This window comes from Acanthochromis polyacanthus, chromosome 8 (assembly GCF_021347895.1).
Source record: "Acanthochromis polyacanthus isolate Apoly-LR-REF ecotype Palm Island chromosome 8, KAUST_Apoly_ChrSc, whole genome shotgun sequence".
Taxonomy (NCBI): Eukaryota; Metazoa; Chordata; class Actinopteri; family Pomacentridae; genus Acanthochromis; species Acanthochromis polyacanthus.
In genome coordinates, this window is record NC_067120.1 from 18,428,134 (window position 1) to 18,449,171 (window position 21,038).

The following is a 21,038-nucleotide window of genomic DNA, read 5'->3' on the forward strand; positions in this document are numbered from 1 at the left end:
CCGCACCATACTTAAGAAGAAAAGGATTTGTTTAAGGGATTCAAACGGATGCTTAAACTCGATCAGCCCACTTTTTAAAGCGGGGAAACATGTCCTTTATTACTAATGTTATTATTAGCCTTCATTTAACCAGGAGACATCCCATTGAGATTTAGAACCTCTTGTTCAAAGGAGTCCTCACTAAGATAGGCAGCAGAAAATACAAAACACAGTTCCAAAATTACACAGTTAAAATACAATGACTCCTTCAGCTCCTAGAAAGCGTAGCACAAGGAAAATCCTCATTGGCAAATTCCATAGGTCATCATCTGTGATATGAGCTGCACCATGAGCACACACAGAAAAATAAAAAAGATCCCGTTTGGGGTTATGCAATATACTGAGATCATAATTAGAGGACAATGCAATATTATGTTCATTATCTGGACTGGAAAATATGCTAAGACAAAATGAAACCTCATTTTGTGTATTTGATTCCGGCACCCCATTTTTGGAGTGGCTTTGTATAGGGGCGCTCACTCGTCAAGCAGAAATAGGCACCCTAATTGCTGTCTGGCCTCATGGGGACCGACGTCCCCCGAATATTTTCATCTACCATCTCAGGCTAAAGCTTTTTTCAGAGCTCTCATCGGGGTGTCTGGTTTTTATTCATTACGTTTTTTTCCTCTTCTTCTTCCTCATTGTCCAGCGTTTCTGAAGTATTTCTAGGTTCCTTATTGTTACCAGATGATTGTCTCGCCATGCTTGTGCATCTATGTTTCGCTCTGCATCCGTCTCTTCTTCTTGCCTCGTCCTCTGCCATTCACAGCAGCCCTAGAAGTGATTCTTCTGTTTACAGGTTCAACACTTGGCTGCTTTCCATCAGCGTGTCAGTGTTTGACAGAAGGTTTTCGTAAAATCCATTTGGGTTGTTTAGTTAAATTTGTTTGCAGTGTGTCCAGTTGGCCATGAAATGCTATAAGGAAGTTGTGGGGAGCACCAGGTGCTGTTCTACTAAATCCTGTATATACTATAGGACTGAAAGAGACAGTTTGTTGACAGTGTTTATGGCCTTTGGTCTGTGGTTATGTTCTCGTTTTTTTTACTGATTATTTGGCTCAAAATATAAAAACATGATGATCAGCTGTGTGTGAATGAGAGTTTTGGTTCATGGAATTTGTTGCATTGATTTTTTTTTAAAGAAAAATCCAGTAGCAAAATGTCTTTCCAGAGATAGTGACCTGGTTCCAGTCAGTAGTCCACACACTCTGGAGCAGCTTTATGCTGTATCCACGATTTCTTTGGTCAGTTCACTTAATTTAACCAAGAAAAAAGTTAATTCATCAAGAAATTTGATAATGAATTAGTAGCTCAAACTTCATGTAGTATCTGATTTTACACACGTGGACAAAATTGTTGGTACCCCTCAGTTAAAGAAGGAAAAACCCACAATTCTCACTGAAATCACTTGAAACTCACAAAAGGAACAATAAATAAAAATTTATTGAAAATTAAATAATCAAAATCAGCCATCACTTTTGAATTGTTGATTAACATAATTATTTAAAAAAACAAACTAATGAAATAGGGCTGGACAAAAATGATGGTACCCATAACTTAATATTTTGTTGCACAACCTTTTGAGGCAATCACTGCAATTAAATGATTTCTGTATTTGTCAATGAGCGTTCTGCAGCTGTCAACAGGTATTTTGGCCCACTCCTCATGAGCAAACAGCTCCAGTTGTCTCAGGTTTGATGGGTGTCTTCTCCAAATGGCATGTTTCAGCTCCTTCCACATATGTTCAATGGGATTCAGATCTGGGCTCATAGAAGGCCACTTTAGAATAGTCCAACGCTTTTCTCTCAGCCATTCTTGGGTGTTTTTGGCTGTGTGTTTTGGATCGTTGTCCTGTTGGAAGACCCATGACCTGCGACTGAGACCAAGCTTTCTGACACTAGGCAGCACATTTCTCTCCAGAATGCCTTGATAGTCTTCAGATTTCATCGTACCTTGCACACTTTCAAGACACCCTGTGCCAGATGCAGCAAAGCAGCCCCAAAACATTACTGAGCCTCCTCCATGTTTCACCGTAGGGACAGTGTTCTTTTCTTCGTATGCTTGGTTTTTGAATCTACGAACATAGAGTTGATGTGCCTTACCAAAAAGCTCCAGTTTGGTCTCATCTGTCCAAAGGACATTCTCCCAGAAGCTTTGTGGCTTGTCAACATGCATTTTTGCAAATTCCAGTCTGGCTTTTTTATGAGTTTTTTTCAGCAGTGGTGTCCTCCTTGGTCGTCTCCCATGAAGTCCACTTTGGCTCAAACAACGACGAATGGTGCGATCTGACACTGATGTACCTTGGCCTTGGAGTTCACCTTTAATTTCTTTGGAGGTTGCTCTGGGCTCTTTGGATACAATTCCAACGATCCGTCTCTTCAATTTGTCATCAATTTTCCTCTTGCGGCCACGTCCAGGGAGGTTGGCTACTGTCCCGTGGGTCTTGAACTTCTGAATAATATGAGCCAGTGTTGTCACAGGAACTTCAAGCTGTTTAGAGATGGTCTTATAGCCTTTACCTTTAAGATGTTTGTCTATAATTTTTTTTCTGATGTCCTGGGACAATTCTCTCCTTCGCTTTCTGTTGTCCATGTTCAGTGTCGTACACACCTTTTCACCAAACAGCAGGGTGACTACTTGTCTCCCTTTAAATAGGCAGACTGACTGATTATGAGTTTGGAAACACCTGTGATGTCAATTAAATGACACACCTGAGTTAATCATGTCACTCTGGTCAAATAGTTTTCAATCTTTTATAGAGGTACCATCATTTTTGTCCAGCCCTATTTCATTAGTTTGTTTTTTTAAATAATTATGTTAATCAACAATTCAAAAGTAATGGCTGTTTTTGATTATTTAATTTTCAATAAATTTTTATTTATTGTTACTTTTGTGAGTTTCAAGTGATTTCAGTGAGAACTGTGGGTTTTTCCTTCTTTAACTGAGGGGTACCAACAATTTTGTCCACGTGTGTATTATATTTGCACATTTGTAACTATGAACATGAGTTATGAACTGGACTTTGCTAATATGTCCTACTTTTCTCTTGTTCTCTAACCAACACCCATCCCCCTTCTCTCCTCTTCCCTCCCCAGTGTTCAGTGAGCTGTGGTCGAGGGACCAAGCAGCGGGAGATAGCCTGTGTTTATCAGAACCAAACCAAAATAGAAGAGGATCACTGCAGTCATCTGCCTCGGCCGCGGACCCAGAAGGCCTGCCGCGCTCGAGGATGCCCCAGTTGGAAAGCCAACAGGTGGAGGGAGGTATGTTTGTTCTACTGGCCGTCTCCCCTGGGTTAGATAATAGCCTGAACCTCATTGGAACCAAACTATCAGTAACCGCAGCTAGCAGCTGAGACACAAGCACAAACACAGCCAAGAGCTTCCCAGAGGATTGCAGATGTAGGACATGTACACACAGAGCACCTGTCCAATCACAGCTCAGTTTATTCTTGTTCAGGATTAATGCCCCATTTCCTCAAGTGTGAACTAAACACCACAAGCTGGATTTGCAAAACTGTTTACGTAGTGCACTTGACATTTATATTTCAGGTTTGAAATATTCAGACGAGATGCTAAAATCTTTGTGTAGAGTAATCTACAGTTTTATGTACAGCAAGCAAAGCTTTTTATCATACCACACACTGACCACATACATAAAAACCTGCCTAAATGAGATGTGATAAACACTTAGATCCAGATCACACTTGAACTTGTTTTATGGCACTTATCCAGGTTGTTTTCTCCTAGCTAGATCCTTGCTTGTGTTGTGTCTACTCTCAGATGTACGTCGCTTGTATAAAAGAAGATTGTAGAATTGTAGAGATGCAGCCAACCTTGGCCTTCCATAAAAAGTGAATCACACAGTTTCTGCACTAACTGGACACTAGTAGGGCAAAGGCTGTTCAGGAGTGAGAAGATGTAGGCTTTGCTCATATTTCACATCTAAAGGCTCGCGTCACCTGAATATGCTAACACTACAGCATGTCTTTTGCTAACCTTCTTAGCTGATCCAATCAGAAGATTTTTCCATCTTCAGTATACCTAGAGTCTAAAATGTAAATCTCTGCCTCCCTCCTTCCACTCCCCACTCTTCGAGGGTGTCCTCCTCCTACCCCCCGTCTCACTTTTTTCTCTCTCCGGTATCTGGAAGCAATCATCTTCCTCCACGTACCAGCAGCAACCATGAAATCCTTAACTAGTGCATAAAAACATGTTTTTTATCTTAATATAAATGCATGTGACAACTTTGAAACCTCAGCACCCAATGTTTGAGTTATTCCTCAGCTACGTGGCCTTCTCAGTCACCTTTGACTGGGGGAGTAATGGGCAACATGTTGGAGGAGATGGAGAGGTGGAGGTTTCCTATCGAGATTTTTACTTATGCTCAAGGACACAAGAATCATTCTCTTACTATTTGTGCTGCCACAACCACATATGTTCAGTATAAAATCCTTAATTCCAGTTTGAAGGTTGGTTGTTCCAAATTCCGATAAAATATGTCTTCAACAATATTTAGTTTGTGCAGCATTGAAAATGTATTTTAAAAGATCCCCTTCGACTTTAATTTTTAAAAAAACTCTTGCATATGCTGCTTTTTTAATGACAATCTTATTAACAGAGATACATATATCCAGGATTATTATGTCAACAAGCCTAAGAATCTTATATGTGTGCATCAAATATGTATGGCTGAATCACTCTAGTATTTAAGCTTTCCATTGTGTATTGTAGAGTAGTTTTTCACTATTTGAGTAGAATTGTAGGCGAGCTGGTGTGCTGAGCTGCACCGAGTTGGAAGAACTGAGTGTGGAGAGAGGGTTTATTTATAGATCTGCAAATTATAAAGGAAACAACAGGGTGGCTTTACATCTTAGCCATTTATGATAAGAAGGCATTATTTTCATGAAAAGAAACTCCTAAATATATATTTTTTATATACAGAGATTAATTTTCAAAGATTTAATTGACAACCAGATGGGGACTTTAAAATACCAAATAAATATAAAATTTAAATATACATTTTCAGTGCCGGTCGCAGCACAAACACAGCTAAATTTACCTTTACTGCCCAAAAATATATATCATCTGCAAGGTATGGTATGCCCAAAAGTGAGTAGGAAAACATATTTAGTGATCTGGTTAAACTGACCATTTAAAGCTGAAGCTGCTGACTCAGTAGCATTAAAAATCATGAAATAGTCTCCTCATTTTTCATGTATAGTTTCATGCTGTCCTCACTGTCTCTGAAAAAATAACTGCACGTCTTACAGAATCAGGTTTCCAGGATCATTTCAACAGCAGGTTCTATTTTCATGCTTAGTACAATCTTTTTTAAAAAAAAGGACATTTTATGATTTGAAGGTCAGATTTCTTCCAGTACTTTCTGTTCTCTTTCCAAACTCAAGGACTTGCCCCTTCATATCCAACCACTTACTCTGCAATGATAACGCGCAATTGCAGCAAACAAAGCAAGTTTCTGGAAATTGGATCCTTGCCGTATAATTCACAGATTTTCCAACTGTGTGAAACAAATGAGGCCTGACACTGTTCTTTGAGGTTTAGAGTGGAGGTTGCAGAGAAATCAGCCTGATCAGCTCAAGCCTTGCAGAGTACTTCCTCTGCATGCAGGTATGCTTCTCAAAGCACATCAAAGAGATGTCTGAGATAGACCTTTGTGTGATCTCAGATGTGCGGCTCACAAAGAAGCATCAAACTAGCTTTGGATTTATTAAGTGCATTGAACACAAGCATCAAGGCAGCAGATCTAGATGCGGCACACCAAACAAACATTTTGAAATACTGAAATTTTTGCAAGACAAATTCACACAATTTTCCACTTGGAAATAAGAACTTGAGTTGATATTAATTTGCACCATCAGTCAGTATATATATATATATATATATATATATATATATATATATATATATATATATATATATATATATATATATATATATATATAGCATGACTTAGCCAGTAACTTATGTTGGCTAATGTTCAGAATTAAGACAAATTTTGCAGGATTAATAGCTATTAATCAAATGTGCTAAAGTAACTTTCCTCATCATGTGTGTATATAGTGGCTTGTTTACGGTCATTTTCATTCTCTGACTTACATTTCTGATGATGATATTTTTAAGGAAACCAAACAAAGAGCAACTTGGAAAATGTAGGAACATTTACCGTGCTATGTACTGAAATCGTCCCTTGTGGCCACAGTGACTGCTGTTGATCAAAAGCTGCATAGCATCACTTAAATCAGGGGTCTTAGCAATTTAGAAATGGGTATGCTACATTGTAAGAAAAAAGTGAAGCCAACATGGCAGTGCAAAAACCTGCAGGTCCTGGACTAGCCACTTGAGGCTGTCGGCAAAAGTGAGCATCTCCCCATAGACCCCCATGTTAAAATACCCAACTTTAGAGCAGAACTAAACAAGTTTATAGCCTGGTACAAAAAGATGTAATAGTCTCTACAGCAAATTTCCCTGTTCATGGACAGAGATGAGGAGGATGGATGGCTTAAAGTTATACACACTTAAGTTAAATTATTTTAGTGACACCTTGGTACCGTTCTCACGCTCCAACACTTTGTTTGGATTAACCAAGTGTGAGACAGGCACTGCCAAGACATAAAGACAGTTTTGGCTGGAGCCGCCGCACTAAGCTTTATAATCTTTCTTCAGAAAACCAGGTAATGTCATGAGGCTTTGTTAGTTAATGAAACAAGTCATGCTTCGAAAACAGTGGAGCCCACTTTTCCCAAAATGCAACTTAATGCTGGCTTGACATGCCCACTTGTTTTAAACCCTGCGCTTCAGTTTGTACCACAGACTTTCTGTTCACAATGTCTCCAAGCCCAAACCAGTACAATCCCGATGACATAATCAGGATAATTCACTTTGGATAGCTTTCTCCAGAGCCACACAGAGGACAGATGTTTTCACATGCTGAGTAGAATTTATTTCTGAGACAGAACTGAGGTTGGGATGGCAGGAAAATAAATTCTGTGCTTATGGTGTGTGATATCCCTGGTGTTGTAAAACATGACAAATACCAAAACAAGCATGTCATACCCAACGTTTTCCATTTGCAGCCTTTTGTTCTCAATCTGATGTGTATTCTGTTTCTTAACAGTGTTCTGCCACCTGTGGAGATGGAGTTCAGAACCGAGACGTTTACTGCAGGCTGAAGGGCGCTGGACGAATCAGCGAGGATCTCTGTGACTCTCGCACACGTCCTCCCTTTGTTCGGCCGTGCCAGACTGCAGAATGCACACATTACACTTGGGTTGCTGGTGAATGGGAAGAAGTAAGCAGGGACTCTTTTTATATCTTCTTTCTTCCTATCTGTGACTCCCCATTTCCTTTGCTCAGTCTCCCAGTGTGAAACAGATGTACAGAAGTTTAACCGCCTTATTAAGGTTTTTTATTGGCTGAGATCTCCGCTTTCCCCCTCTCTGTCTGCACCATTAAAGGACGACCTGCAGGTATCTTTGATCTCTTGCGTCAGTCGTGAGGGCTTTACTGATAACCATCAGTCAGTGCATCGTACAGTATCAAACCTCAAAGTGCTGATGGCCATCATTCCTTTGTCCTGCTGAATGTCCCTGTTCAGTGTCACGCTAGCAGACTGTTTTCCTCTCAGCTCATCTTTCTTTAATGTCATGTGCTTTGTCCTCAAAAGCCACGCATAAAAGAGGGGCACCATGTAGGGACATAGCAGTGTGTCCTCCTGCTGGAATGTTTGCAGTATTCAGATTCCTGTCTGTGTTGCCTCGAGAACTTACAGCCTCCTTTCTTTTACAGTTTCGCCCTGAAATCTTCTCTGTTCTCATGAAATACAAAGAAACCGTCATAAAATCCACGCTCAGCAGACTCTTTACATGAATTAACTTGAAATGTGTGGTTCATATCACAACTTTGTGATACTCCAATAAGTCACGACTGACGGAAACCATCTTAACATTTGTCTTTTATGGTAACATTATCGGCCAGAGCACATGTTTGGAATTGTCGCACAGCACTCAGTTTTCTCCATTTGTGTAAATCTTTGCATAATAAAAATTGTGCATTTGTTGGTCTCTGGAGAATGAAAGGGACAAGCTGGAATCTTGAGAAGTTAGTGATGTTTTTGCAGAAAGTGCAACACTGCCTCCCCTCTGCAAGCTCCTCTCCACCCTTACTGACCTCTCCCTCTGTTGGATTTTGCTTTTAGTGCAACGCAACATGTGGAAAAGGCGTGAGAAGCAGGAAGGTGGGGTGCATGGGCCCGGGGATGACGCCCGCCCAGGATGATTACTGTGAGCCGTCGTCCCAGCCTTCCCAGCTTCAGCCATGCAAAGAGGCGCCCTGTCACTACATGTGGATAACAGGCGAATGGTCACAGGTGGGAATGAAAGAAGAAATAAGTCACAGCCAGTGATATTGTTTTCAATTATTTATTATTCCGATAAAATGGAAAGAAATAGTAGTAAGAGCTCATCCCACATTCTCAGAGATGAAGGTGACTATCCCAATCGGCAGTTCAATGCCCCAAAGTACTCTATTTAAAATGATATAATAAGAAAAGCAGCAGATTCTCTCCTTTGAGAAGCTGGAACCAGCTGTTTTCTGCATAAAAATCTGCTTACAGGCTTGTAAGTTGCAAGTGCACATGTGGAAAAATCTGATCAAACATCAGTTCAAGGTGAAAACTACAAGTTTGACAATCAAAGAAGAGAGATTTCCAGACCTTTGTAGCTTGTTGCTGATGTTTGAGCCCTGAGGTCTGAGACTACATTAGCCGCTACTAGAAAAAATGTATATAATTTCAGTATGTGAATTTAAAGAAAAGACACTGTCCCTGGTTCTTCTGCCATAACTTGGATTGTTTGTATACCGTCTATGCTGAGTGTGACAATGTTTAGATGACAGTAATGGTAAATTAATGGTCTACTTTTTTTAAAGTGTTGCTGTAAGGGGTTTAAAAAAATCTACTTTTTTTACGCTCAATAAAACCTTTAACACTGAATTACCTAATGTGCACAACAAGCTTAGCTCATGAAAAGGGGCAATAATAAATTTTGGGCTTTTTATTCAATTTTTTTAAAAGAAATAAAGCATTAAAACTTTTGATATCCACTACTGATTTAATTATAATTTAACCAACTTAACTAACTCATTGTTTCTACACATATAAAATCTACATGAGGTACAAAAAGGCTTATGAAAGGGAAAAAGATATTTATATGAGTCACATTACATACTCTCATAATTAGTACTACTCAGACCCAGATAAAAAACTCCACTTCTGTATTTCGTGTTACTATTACTGTGTACACTTTCTCCTGCCAGTGTTTTTGACTGTCATTGTGTTTGTGTGGCTCAGTGCTCTGCCAGTTGCGGTGTCGGCTACCAGCAGCGTATCGTCTCCTGCTCCATGATGCCCCCCTCTCGCGGTCAGCGCTCGTACGCTCAGTCCTCCTTTGCCAGCACTAACTGCCCTGAGCCCCACCCTCCAGGCACCCGGCCGTGCCTCCTCACCGACTGCCCGTACACGGCCTACTGGAAAGTTGGCCCGTGGAGCAAGGTGAAAGAGAAACGTTGTTAGGCGGCGAGACAATCCTCTCCAGCTAATCGCTGTTTTCACAAAACATTTTAGTGACTTGTGCATTTTTGCGTTGCGCCATGAAATCTCATTTGCGGATTTGGATCGGAGCTTATTTGTCAGTTGTTTTATTGCTGTGTGTGGACACTCATTTGTGTGTGTGTTTGCTCCAGTGCTCGCAGACCTGTGGGGCAGGAGTGATGGAGCGCAGAGTGGAGTGTGTGACCTCCAAAGGCCAAATGTCCAAACACTGCCGTCCGTCAGAAAGACCTGAGTCTCAAGCTGCATGTCAGGACAGAGAATGTGAGTCATTCCTCTTTTGTTTAGCTGTTAAGTACATAACTCAGGAATCTACAGTCTTTTCCAACTTTTCTGATCCCTGTAGTGCTCCCTGCCAACATGGAATGTGTGCAGTAATAACATTAAATTGACTGTGCTGTATGTTGCAGCCAAAGCCGTATCAGATTGTGTTTACAGACACGCAACTTTTTGCTTTGTTTTTACACATTACGCAGAACAGTTAAAGCCTCTTGGAGTGATTACTGAGTGGAACAATAAATAGGTAGTCAGCACTTTACTTCAAATTGTGACATGGACAGTCAGGCAGAACCTCTCGGGGGTCTGTGCCGTGATTGAGGCGGCCTTCTCTGTGAACCTGCAGTGCTTTAAAACAGCGGGCCAAAGTCTGCAGGTTTGCTCCCCCACATTTTGAATGTTTCAGCACTGGCACACTGGGCTAATCATTCCCAACTTGGCTTCTGCCAAGGCAGGCACTGGCAAAATTAAAATGATATGCTCGGGTGACAGCCAGTTCTGTGGTCTAGTATTAATTTTAATCAGCTAATCAGCATGATATTAGCTCCACAGCACTACAGAGGAGGGAAACAACAACACTGCAGAAGAAAAAAAAGAACCAGGTCGCAGGCCTTTTCTTTATAGACATGTTCAGTTTATTGGACTTTGCAATCTTTCTGGCATTTCTGGACAAAAAAGTTATGTCCAAACTTTCACAAGTGGAATTGCTAAACATCACATCTTTTAAAAGCTGTTGACCTCAGTGTTGAGGAATTATATTCTGCTACGTTGCTGTTGCACTAACATCTTTCATTCCTCCTTTCCTATTTCCTCTCCCAGGCCAGTTGTTCACCTCCTGCCGTGAGGTCCAGATGAGGCAGGGTGTGAGGATAGATGGGGAATACTATATCAAAGTCAAGTCCAGGATCCTACAGGTGTGTGTTTTCAGTCAGAGCTAGTCCTGCACACATTGTGACTCAACCAGCAGTTTTCACATCTCTTGTCTCAATGTGTTTGGCCTCAGATTTACTGTGCTGAGATGCAGACTGAGTTCCCCAAGGAGTATGTGACCTTGCGTAGCGGTCAGACTGACAACTACTCGGAGGTGTACGGGCACAGGTGTGTATGACCTCTGGAGCTGTGATTCACTGCAGCTTCGTGGAAGATTATGTAATGTGTAAATGTGGGTAACGCTGGGTGTCTGAAATCCAGTTTTTATAGGAGAGCTTTGTCTCAAATCAACCTGACACATCATGTTTAACACACAGGTTGCTGAACCCCTTTGAATGCCCGTATAACGGCAGCAGGAGACAAGATTGCAACTGTAGGAACGACTACTCAGCAGCAGGATACACACTCTTCCACAAAGTTCGTGTGGACCTGAGCTCCCTGAGAATCATGAGTGCGTAATTACTGCTTGATTGCTTTACTGCTCTCTTTTTCTACTGTCAAGAGACCACACAGCAGTGTTGTTTTAATCCTAACACCCCTCATCCCGTAGTGCTAATAACGCCTCATCCTAAAGCCGGGGCTTTCCGCGTGCAGTAAGCGCTGCTCACACTCACACTCTCTGCTCTGAAATCAAAGTAATGACCTTTCAGCACTCTGCGTTCACATCACTAAGGGAGGACTTGAAACCAGGCCTGTTGGTCCAAACATGTGAGCAGGAGAATAAAGGAATGCATTCGTGCACATACAGACGTGTGTGCTTACTCAGACAGCACAGACAGACAAAGTGTGAGCGAACACACATCCGTGCATCCAGTTGCATCAGTATCAAACACTTACTCATACTTGTGTGCGTCCAAACACACACATCTTCGGGCCATGTTCCTGTGCTCATTATTACAGCCGGCTCCACCTGCACTGTTGTGGCCAAGTCTGTCTTTGATTAGAGAATGTGGATTTAGTGTACGGTGTGTGTTGGCAAGATGGATTAGTACCTTCGCCGTCATCCTCCCATCCCCTCCGTCTCGTCTGGGTCCTGACAGCACGTGTTCCCACCCTCCCTCTGGACCCTGCTCATTTGGCTTTCAGGTGGCTTGAAGAGAGCTGAGGGGGGGAAGTAATGAGTTCAAGATGAAGGGAAGATTATGAAGAGGCGCTAATTCGGCATGCCTTGCACATCTTGTAAACTTTATCGACATGCAGGCGACGCAAAGGCGGGGCAGGAAAAGGCACCGGTCACGGCTAACGTGTGGTGATGCAGGATGAACGGAAAATGACAAATCAGAATAGAGGACTCGGGGGAACAGGGTTTAGACTGATTGGCTTCAAAATGCAAGATCAAGGTTTGAGTTACACAGTCATTTCTCGCATGGAATTGATAATCTGCTCGGATCTGGTTACCTGTCAGTAAAATACCTCGGTTCATATGCGTTGTCCCTTCTTGCAGTTCATAAAGCAATCAGGTAATCATTAATGCTAGCATAGCATTTCAAACAGAACTTTAATAGACCTGTCAAAGGATTTAACCCTGTGAAGCCCACAACCTGCTGGTGGGCTTGAGATACATGTAGGTATTTTAAAAACTACATAATTTATCAAAGTCACAAACTGTAAAATCAGAAAGAATTGTAAGATTTTCTACTCACCAACAGTCTTTTAACTATTCATCTGTGAGATGATGGTTCATTGGGAATCTTAGCCAAATCTGAGCTTAAAGTATTTCATTAATATCACTCCACATCTCATTTGAAAATTGCCAATATATACACTGCTTGCTTAAACCAGATTCTGGAAAAGACAAAGAATTCTGTGCTGCTCACTGCAATAATGAAGCCATTAGTGACTCAACTGTGCCAAACTGTCGTATGGAAAATATTCAGTGACTTCTCAGCTGACCTGTGCTTGAACTGCAGGCTGTTTACTCAGAATACACTAAAGACAAATATGGAAAAAATTAAAAATGTAAACCGCAAAATATATATAAAAAAATGTACAGTCACCATGTTTTCCATTATTATTGTAATTAACACCTGAGGGCATATAGTGCACATTTTTATAACATAATTTATTGCATTATGTCTATGGCATATTACATAGTAAGATTTTTGACTTCTCTGTACTTCTGCACATGTTTGTGCTGTTTCTTTACATTATAGTAAAAGATGAGTCCACAGTGACTAAACACAAAGAAACAGTTTGGGCTTCAGAAGGTTAATTTGGTTTTGATACCTTATTTTGTTACTCTTTCAACATCTACACACGTGGACAAAATTGTTGGTGCCCCTCAGTTAAAGAAGGAAAAACCCACAATTCTCACTGAAATCACTTGAAACTCACAAAAGTAACAATAAATAAAAATTTATTGAAAATTAAATAATCAAAATCAGCCATCACTTTTGAATTGTTGATTAACATAATTATTTAAAAAAAACAAACTAATGAAATAGGGCTGGACAAAAATGATGGTACCCATAACTTAATATTTTGTTGCACAACCTTTTGAGGCAATCACTGCAATTAAACGATTTCTGTATTTGTCAATGAGCGTTCTGCAGCTGTCAACAGGTATTTTGGCCCACTCCTCATGAGCAAACAGCTCCAGTTGTCTCTGGTTTGATGGGTGTCTTCTCCAAATGGCATGTTTCAGCTCCTTCCACATATGTTCAATGGGATTCAGATCTGGGCTCATAGAAGGCCACTTTAGAATAGTCCAACGCTTTTCTCTCAGCCATTCTTGGGTGTTTTTGGCTGTGTGTTTTGGATCGTTGTCCTGTTGGAAGACCCATGACCTGCGACTGAGACCAAGCTTTCTGACACTAGGCAGCACATTTCTCTCCAGAATACCTTGATAGTCTTCAGATTTCATCGTACCTTGCACACTTTCAAGACACCCTGTGCCAGATGCAGCAAAGCAGCCCCAAAACATTACTGAGCCTCCTCCATGTTTCACCGTAGGGACAGTGTTCTTTTCTTCGTATGCTTGGTTTTTGAGTCTATGAACATAGAGTTGATGTGCCTGACCAAAAAGCTCCAGTTTGGTCTCATCTGTCCAAAGGACATTCTCCCAGAAGCTTTGTGGCTTGTCAACATGCATTTTTGCAAATTCCAGTCTGGCTTTTTTATGAGTTTTTTTCAGCAGTGGTGTCCTCCTTGGTCGTCTCCCATGAAGTCCACTTTGACTCAAACAACGACGAATGGTGCGATCTGACACTGATGTACCTTGGCCTTGGAGTTCACCTTTAATTTCTTTGGAGGTTGCTCTGGGCTCTTTGGATACAATTCCAACGATCCGTCTCTTCAATTTGTCATCAATTTTCCTCTTGCGGCCACGTCCAGGGAGGTTGGCTACTGTCCCGTGGGTCTTGAACTTCTGAATAATATGAGCCACTGTTGTCACAGGAACTTCAAGCTGTTTAGAGATGGTCTTATAGCCTTTACCTTTAAGATGTTTGTCTATAATTTTTTTTGGATGTCCTGGGACAATTCTCTCCTTCGCTTTCTGTTGTCCATGTTCAGTGTGGTACACACCTTTTCACCAAACAGCAGGGTGACTACTTGTCTCCCTTTAAATAGGCAGACTGACTGATTATGAGTTTGGAAACACCTGTGATGTCAATTAAATGACACACCTGAGTTAATCATGTCACTCTGGTCAAATAGTTTTCAATCTTTTATAGAGGTACCATCATTTTTGTCCAGGCCTGTTTCATTAGTTTGTTTTTTTAAATAATTATGTTAATCAACAATTCAAAAGTAATGGCTGTTTTTGATTATTTAATTTTCAATAAATTTTTATTTATTGTTACTTTTGTGAGTTTCAAGTGATTTCAGTGAGAATTGTGGGTTTTTCCTTCTTTAACTGAGGGGTACCAACAATTTTGTCCACGTGTGTAAACTCCAGCTTCACTGTGAGAACCTTTTAGTGGAAAATGCCTTCAGAAACAACCTGGCAAAGTGACAAGACGTGACATCAACCCTGCAATAAAGTTTCATTGCATAAAGTGTATTTGCTGATTTTCTGCAGCTATCTGTGTGGTTACTTTCCTTTGAGCAGATGTTTTCAGTCTGTGTTTACGTCTGCTGTTGCACATTGTGACTGTTGTTTGTATCTTTTGCTGTTTATCAGTCACAGACCTCCAGTTTTCCCAGACTCCTCTTGGTCGACCGGTGCCCTTCGCTACAGCAGGAGATTGTTATAGCGCAGCCAAGTGTCCACAGGTTGGTGACACGTCGTCTCATCTGTTTTGTGTGATGTATTTCTGCAAATATGAATACGCTCAACCTTCCTCCTGAAAAAACTTTTCTGAGATAACTTATTCTGTGTTTTCAGGGTCAGTTCAGTATTAATCTGATTGGCACTGGCTTCAAAGTGGCTCAGGCCACCAAATGGATATCTCAGGGCAACTATGTCTCTGTCAAGGTCCACAGATCTGAGGTAAGACGGTTTAAGTGAATCCATTTATTGGTCTCCTTCAGTATGACTAACACTATGTGACATTTACATAATAAATTATACTCTTGCCATTTTACTGGGATGTGTTTACTGCGTCTTGGAATGAGTTTGCAGTTCCAAAATGTCATCTGAATTGCTATGTTGTACTTGTGTCTGATTCACTGAGCAGGAATCCCCTTTGACATTTGACCATTTATCCAGCTTCCATTCTCTGCATAAAAAGCTGCCCTTTGCCCACTTTTTCCTCTCATTTTTTCTCCGTAGGATGGAACAAGAATCTACGGTCGCTGTGGTGGTTTCTGTGGGAAGTGCATTCCCCAGGCTCACAGCGGCCTACTGCTTCAAGTCCACTGAGGGCCATGCAGAGACCAAACGCCTAAATTTATCCTGAAGACGGGAGCCCAGGAACATGCAATGAGAGTGATTTGCTGGCTCCTGTTGTCATCTGTGAGTGTGGTGGAGAAGCGTTTGACAAATTATCATCCGACAGTAACATCCCTGTTTCCCAAATGGCAGCTAAAGCAGACGAGACACTACATACACAGCAGTACTACACGGATCTTTCATCCAAGCTGTTAACTCTGACCAGGAGCCAGCTGTATTTGCTTGCCAGCAGTTTTGCAGTGGCTATCAGGCACATCTGTGCTTCGGAACCTAAAATGTGTTTTTTCTGTGCATTTTTTGTATCATGACAAGGGATGCAGAACTTTAAAACACTGGGAAAGCAAGTACACAAAGAACAGGAACACAAACTTTTCCTCTCTCTTAAAGAGAAAAAGTCTTATCTTTTTTAAAAAAAAAAAAAAAAACAGCTTTTTCTTATGGTAGTGTGTGAATCAAATTCTGTCTGTTGAAAGCAAAGTCAAAATTTAGCTGCCACTGATCCAGCTAACGTGCAATCAGTGACACATTATTAAAGGAAACATAAAGCACGTATGTAACAGTCGTTGCAGATCTCGTCTGATAAAGAACTCCTATACACAGACACTGGAATGGAATATAGAGGATAGTTGTTTTACAGTGTGATATATTAAAAAAAACACGGAGCTAACTGGCTGCTGTTAACATATATGGGAGTATTATCAATGTTCTCGTCTGAATCTCAGCAAGAAAGCAAATGTATTTCTCAAAATGTTCAACAATTTGTTTGGACTTCAACACTTTCTAAAAAGAGCAATCAAGCAATTAAGTCCTGACATCCTTCTGACCTGCCTCAGGCCAGAGGTGAAACTGTAGCAGAACATTAGGACCCTTTAGAACAACCTCAGATCATTTTTGTGTTCATTGTTGTGTATTTCTTGAGTCTGTCTGCTCTCATCTGTTGTCAGGTATTTAACAAAACTACTGAAACCCACGTAGACAGTCCACTGACTTCCGACTGTCGCAACAGTAGTGCTGTAAGGAAAGAGCTGAAATATTCCAGTGTTTCCTCGTGTATTAGGTTTTTGTGTTTGTTTTATTTTTAGTTTATTAGTAGTGATACCCTTTAATTACATCACACAAGTTCTCGTCTGTTACAACGCGACACAGTATCAGGTGTGATGTCTCACCTCACACCCTCCATCGGGCCTACTGTAGGTGCCTGCAACCCCTACCTCTCACAAACACCCATACTCTGTTGAGATATGTGTTGTAATATATTTATGTTCGACCATATTTATTCTGTATTGACGTGTAGATATATTCTGTTTGTTGTGGCACAATGACTACTACCAACGGAGAAGCCATTGTCTGGCATGTTTTGTCCGTTGTCTGCTTTGCTGAAATAGGTCGTAGCCAAGTCTCTGTAGAGCATAACCACTAACCTTAAATGAGGATCTTTTGAATGGTGCTTTTGAACTACTGGAATTACCTCTAATCTTGAGAAGGAAAACACTGGCTTTAGGAATAACACTCGCTGTGGCAGAGCTTCAGAGTCTCTTGTACAGATGTACAGTCTGCCTCTAAAGCATGCCACTCCTCTTATTAATGTAGCTGCAATAAGGCCAGATCTATCGGATAAAACACTCTTTGAGCAGGACTTAACTCATCATAAAGGACTTTTTCCATGACCGCTACAACGATCAAGCAACCTAACACGGCGGTACGCTAATGTTAAGCTTTAACCAAAGTTAGAAGATAGGTGCAGATTTATGTTTCTTCTCAGACAATGCAGCTTCTTTTGATTTAAAGAATGGCTGAAAAATAATAACAGTCGATGAGCAGCTAGAAAACCTTTGGCTATCATTCGTTTTTATGATGGTCAATTGTGCTATGAGGTCTGTATCAGAAATTTAAAGAATACTTGATGCACTATGTGCCATCAGTTTTGTAGAAATGTAATCCTGTTTGTTTCTCTTTTTTGTAATAACCGTTAAGATTTGTAACTTATGATATATGTGTATTTTTAATATTCATACTTGAATTGTAAACAGCGTGCTAAATATTGAATGGGCATTGGTACTGAACAGAGAAACGGTGTGCTTGTTTGCCATGCTTTATCCAAAGATGTTTTTAAGAATCGTATGTACCGACAGTGTGTGTGTAGCCTGTATAAAAGAAATGAATGATTCTGGTGCTATGGTTACTAATCGTACAACTACTGTATGTCTTGCTACTATACTAATGCTGTTAAAAGATAAGAACGAATAAAACATGCTTTTCAGCAGAATCGTTGATAAACCAGTTTGTTTGTGTTTCTTTGATTTGAGCAGGACATTTAGCATTTTTTACGACACTTTCTGAATTAAAGCCAGGTTTTACAACATTAAATATCCACTCCAGAAATGGTTTAGAACGAAAAACAATAAACAGCTTGGTATTGTAATTCATATATAGCCATTTACCACAAATGTCTAATTACATAGTGAACTAGAATGAATGCTTTGCAGTTGTACGTCTCCTCCAACCACTGAAGCTGCAGTTTTCATCGATTTCGGTCAGCAATATTTGTAATGAAGAAGGAATTTATTAGTTTGGTATCCAAGATTAGTGTCAACAAGTCAGTGTCCAAACAAATGTACAAGTACGGCACAAATACGGCGCAGTCTCCCCTTCTTTTCCTGAATTATGGTGTTGAATAATGGCCAGAAAAGTGTTTTTGCAGAATGTTACGATGTTATAATGAAGTTGAGTTTGGACTTTTTGGATATGTAGATGCCATCACTTAGAATTGTCTGCAATTTTCATTCAACATTAGTGTATGAAGTCTTGAATTACGACTAAATCCATTTCTTTGTGAGGTCACGGTAGGGCTGAGCATTTCAATTCAGATTATTTTAGGTGCAGATGTTTAGGGTTACTACAAGACTAAAATCCTGCTTTTACAGGAATGCATGAGTAATAATAATCATTATATGATCTGTTACAGTCTAGCAGTTACAAGAGACATTTCTTTTAAAAGTACTTTTTTTTGGCCTTTTATTAGATAGGTACAGCTGAGAGGCAGACATGCAGTAACGGGCTGTGAGCAGAAATTGAACCCAGGCCACTGCGTCAGGGACTAGACCCTCTTCATGGGTTGCTCACTCAACCAGTTGAGCTATCTAGGAGTCCAAATACTTTTACTTTTAATACTGTAGTATATAGTTATAGTATATACTGTTAGTATGTTTTTTAAACCTGTGATGTTAACATACGTCAGTACGTCAGTGTGAGAAGTAACAGCACTGTGTTGCTGTAAGAGCAGTAAAGCTACTTTAGCCAGCTGGAGCATGTCTTGGCACGCATAGTGGTCATTCAAAGTCTGTGTTCTGTTGGGTGATTGTTACTGGGAAACTTTGTCCTGTAGCCCCTCTGAGTCAGAAGAAAGATCTAGCACCAAGAAGCAGCCAAGAGCCCACAAGTCAAGAGTGGGAGGTAGGATTGTTGATTGAGTGAATATTATATTAGAATGAATCTAAAGAAGAGTCTGGTGTAGACCTGCTCTATGTGAGAAGTGACCTGAGATGCGAGATGATTCAGCTCTACATTAAACTGACCAGACGGCATTGGAAAAAGTGGAGATTTGTGCTGAGACCGTACTCTGTTTGACTCCACACTTGCTGATGACCACTTCCGATCTCAGGAAATGAAAAACCAGAACTTTTTTCGCTTCTATCTCGTACTGATTTTATTTTGTTGTTATTGTAAATATGAAATGAAAATAAAAGCATTTTTAAATTTTCGTATATCCCTTTTTGATCATGAAAAGGAAAAACACCTTGTATTTCAGTTTTAATTTTTGTATTATTAAATGAAATTCAAATAACCACTCCTTTTTTACTTTTCAATACCCCTTTCAGAACAGAAAATCCAATTGCCAAAATATACATGGACCGACCGTAATGGCATCATTAGAAAGTTATATTATACTGTGAATAACAAACTTGCAGACAACAGTGCAACAATTATTCTTTATTCATGAGGATTAGATATCTGTGAACACTAATTTGCTTGATATTTGATATTACAAAAAAGGACATTGTGTTGTTGTAAAGAATCGTGTTGGAGATTAGCTCTTTAACTGATGTTCTCATATTTGTAAAATTTAAGTTGCGATGGAACTGATTCCTTGGAGAGGAAAACGAGATGATAGTGTTATTGTAACAACAACGAATTATACTTCGTGCACGGACCGTTATTAGAAAGTGCAACACCTTTTATTTTATTTTTTTATTTTTTAAATTTAATATTTTCATTTCTTCTTTAATTTCATTTTTAAGGTTTGGATATCCTTGAACATTTGAACAGAATATAGACTCTGATATTGTTGTAAAGAATAATGTTGGAGATGTGTACTTATGTTGAAATATATCCACATTGTGAAGCAACCCTGGCTTGCATTGAATTGGAAATATTTTAGAAAAACACACTAAATTACAAGACTTTGCAGAACAGTGCGCTATTGTAGACTTAACATGCAAGGCTAGAATTACATGATTTTAATAGTAATAGGTCGTGATCTAAAGTGGGCCGGTCTGAGGCATGAAAGTCCAGGGCTGAAAATGAGTCCCACTCTGGCCCTGATTAGGAGACAGGGAGGCATGCAACTTGAATGACTAATGATGCAGAGGGACAGTCGCAGATAAACAGCAGAACACTGTTGATGAACTAGTGTGAGGGAAATTTGTTTAGAAACCCAAATGCACAATCAGAATGTAACATTCATAATGATTTCATTGCATTAGAACTTTGAAACGTTGGACCCTGTTCCCAATGCCCAACCCGAGGTCCTAATGACCTTCACCTTTGACCACCAAATTCTAATCAGTTATTACCAAATGCACTCTTATGCCAAAAATGAAAAAATTCCCCTAAGGTGTTGAAGAGAATTGGACAGACCAACAATCCAAAAACAATGCCTCTGGCCATGGCTAACCAGCTCAGAGGTGTGTGGGATGGTGGTAGCTTAGTGGTTAAGGTTACTGATCAGAAGGTCAGAGGTTTTAACCCCTGCACCGCTAAGGTGCCTGTGTTGGGCCCTAGAGCAAGGCCCTTAACCCTCTGTGCTCCAGGGGTGTTATAGTGTGGCTGACCTGTGCTCTGACCTCAGCTTCAGAACAATTTGCTCTATGTGGAAAGATTGCATTTTGTTGTACTCTGTGCTATGACAGTAACATCGGATTATATGGGACCAAATGTGGTTTATGGCAATGTCACAACATAATGCTATTCATAATCAGTACTTTTTGGAAATCCTGATTTAAGATTAACAGAGAAATTTACCCTCTTTGTCAGAAGAATTTCTAGTGTTAAA

The 21,038-nt window shown here is 40.2% G+C and overlaps 1 protein-coding gene across 1 annotated transcript in view; it reads left to right on the plus strand.

The window, feature by feature from the left end:
* Positions 1 to 17,983, plus strand: part of LOC110962629 (A disintegrin and metalloproteinase with thrombospondin motifs 20-like) — an 88,250-nt gene extending 70,267 nt beyond the window's left edge. Inside the window, 11 exon segments of the mRNA XM_051951959.1 lie at positions 3,135 to 3,302; positions 7,177 to 7,350; positions 8,257 to 8,427; positions 9,409 to 9,609; positions 9,801 to 9,930; positions 10,762 to 10,856; positions 10,946 to 11,040; positions 11,190 to 11,323; positions 14,996 to 15,087; positions 15,200 to 15,304; positions 15,587 to 17,983. Of these exon segments, the coding sequence (XP_051807919.1) occupies positions 3,135 to 3,302; positions 7,177 to 7,350; positions 8,257 to 8,427; positions 9,409 to 9,609; positions 9,801 to 9,930; positions 10,762 to 10,856; positions 10,946 to 11,040; positions 11,190 to 11,323; positions 14,996 to 15,087; positions 15,200 to 15,304; positions 15,587 to 15,676 (1,455 nt within the window). The 3' untranslated portion in view covers positions 15,677 to 17,983.
* Positions 17,984 to 21,038: the final 3,055 nt, after the last annotated feature.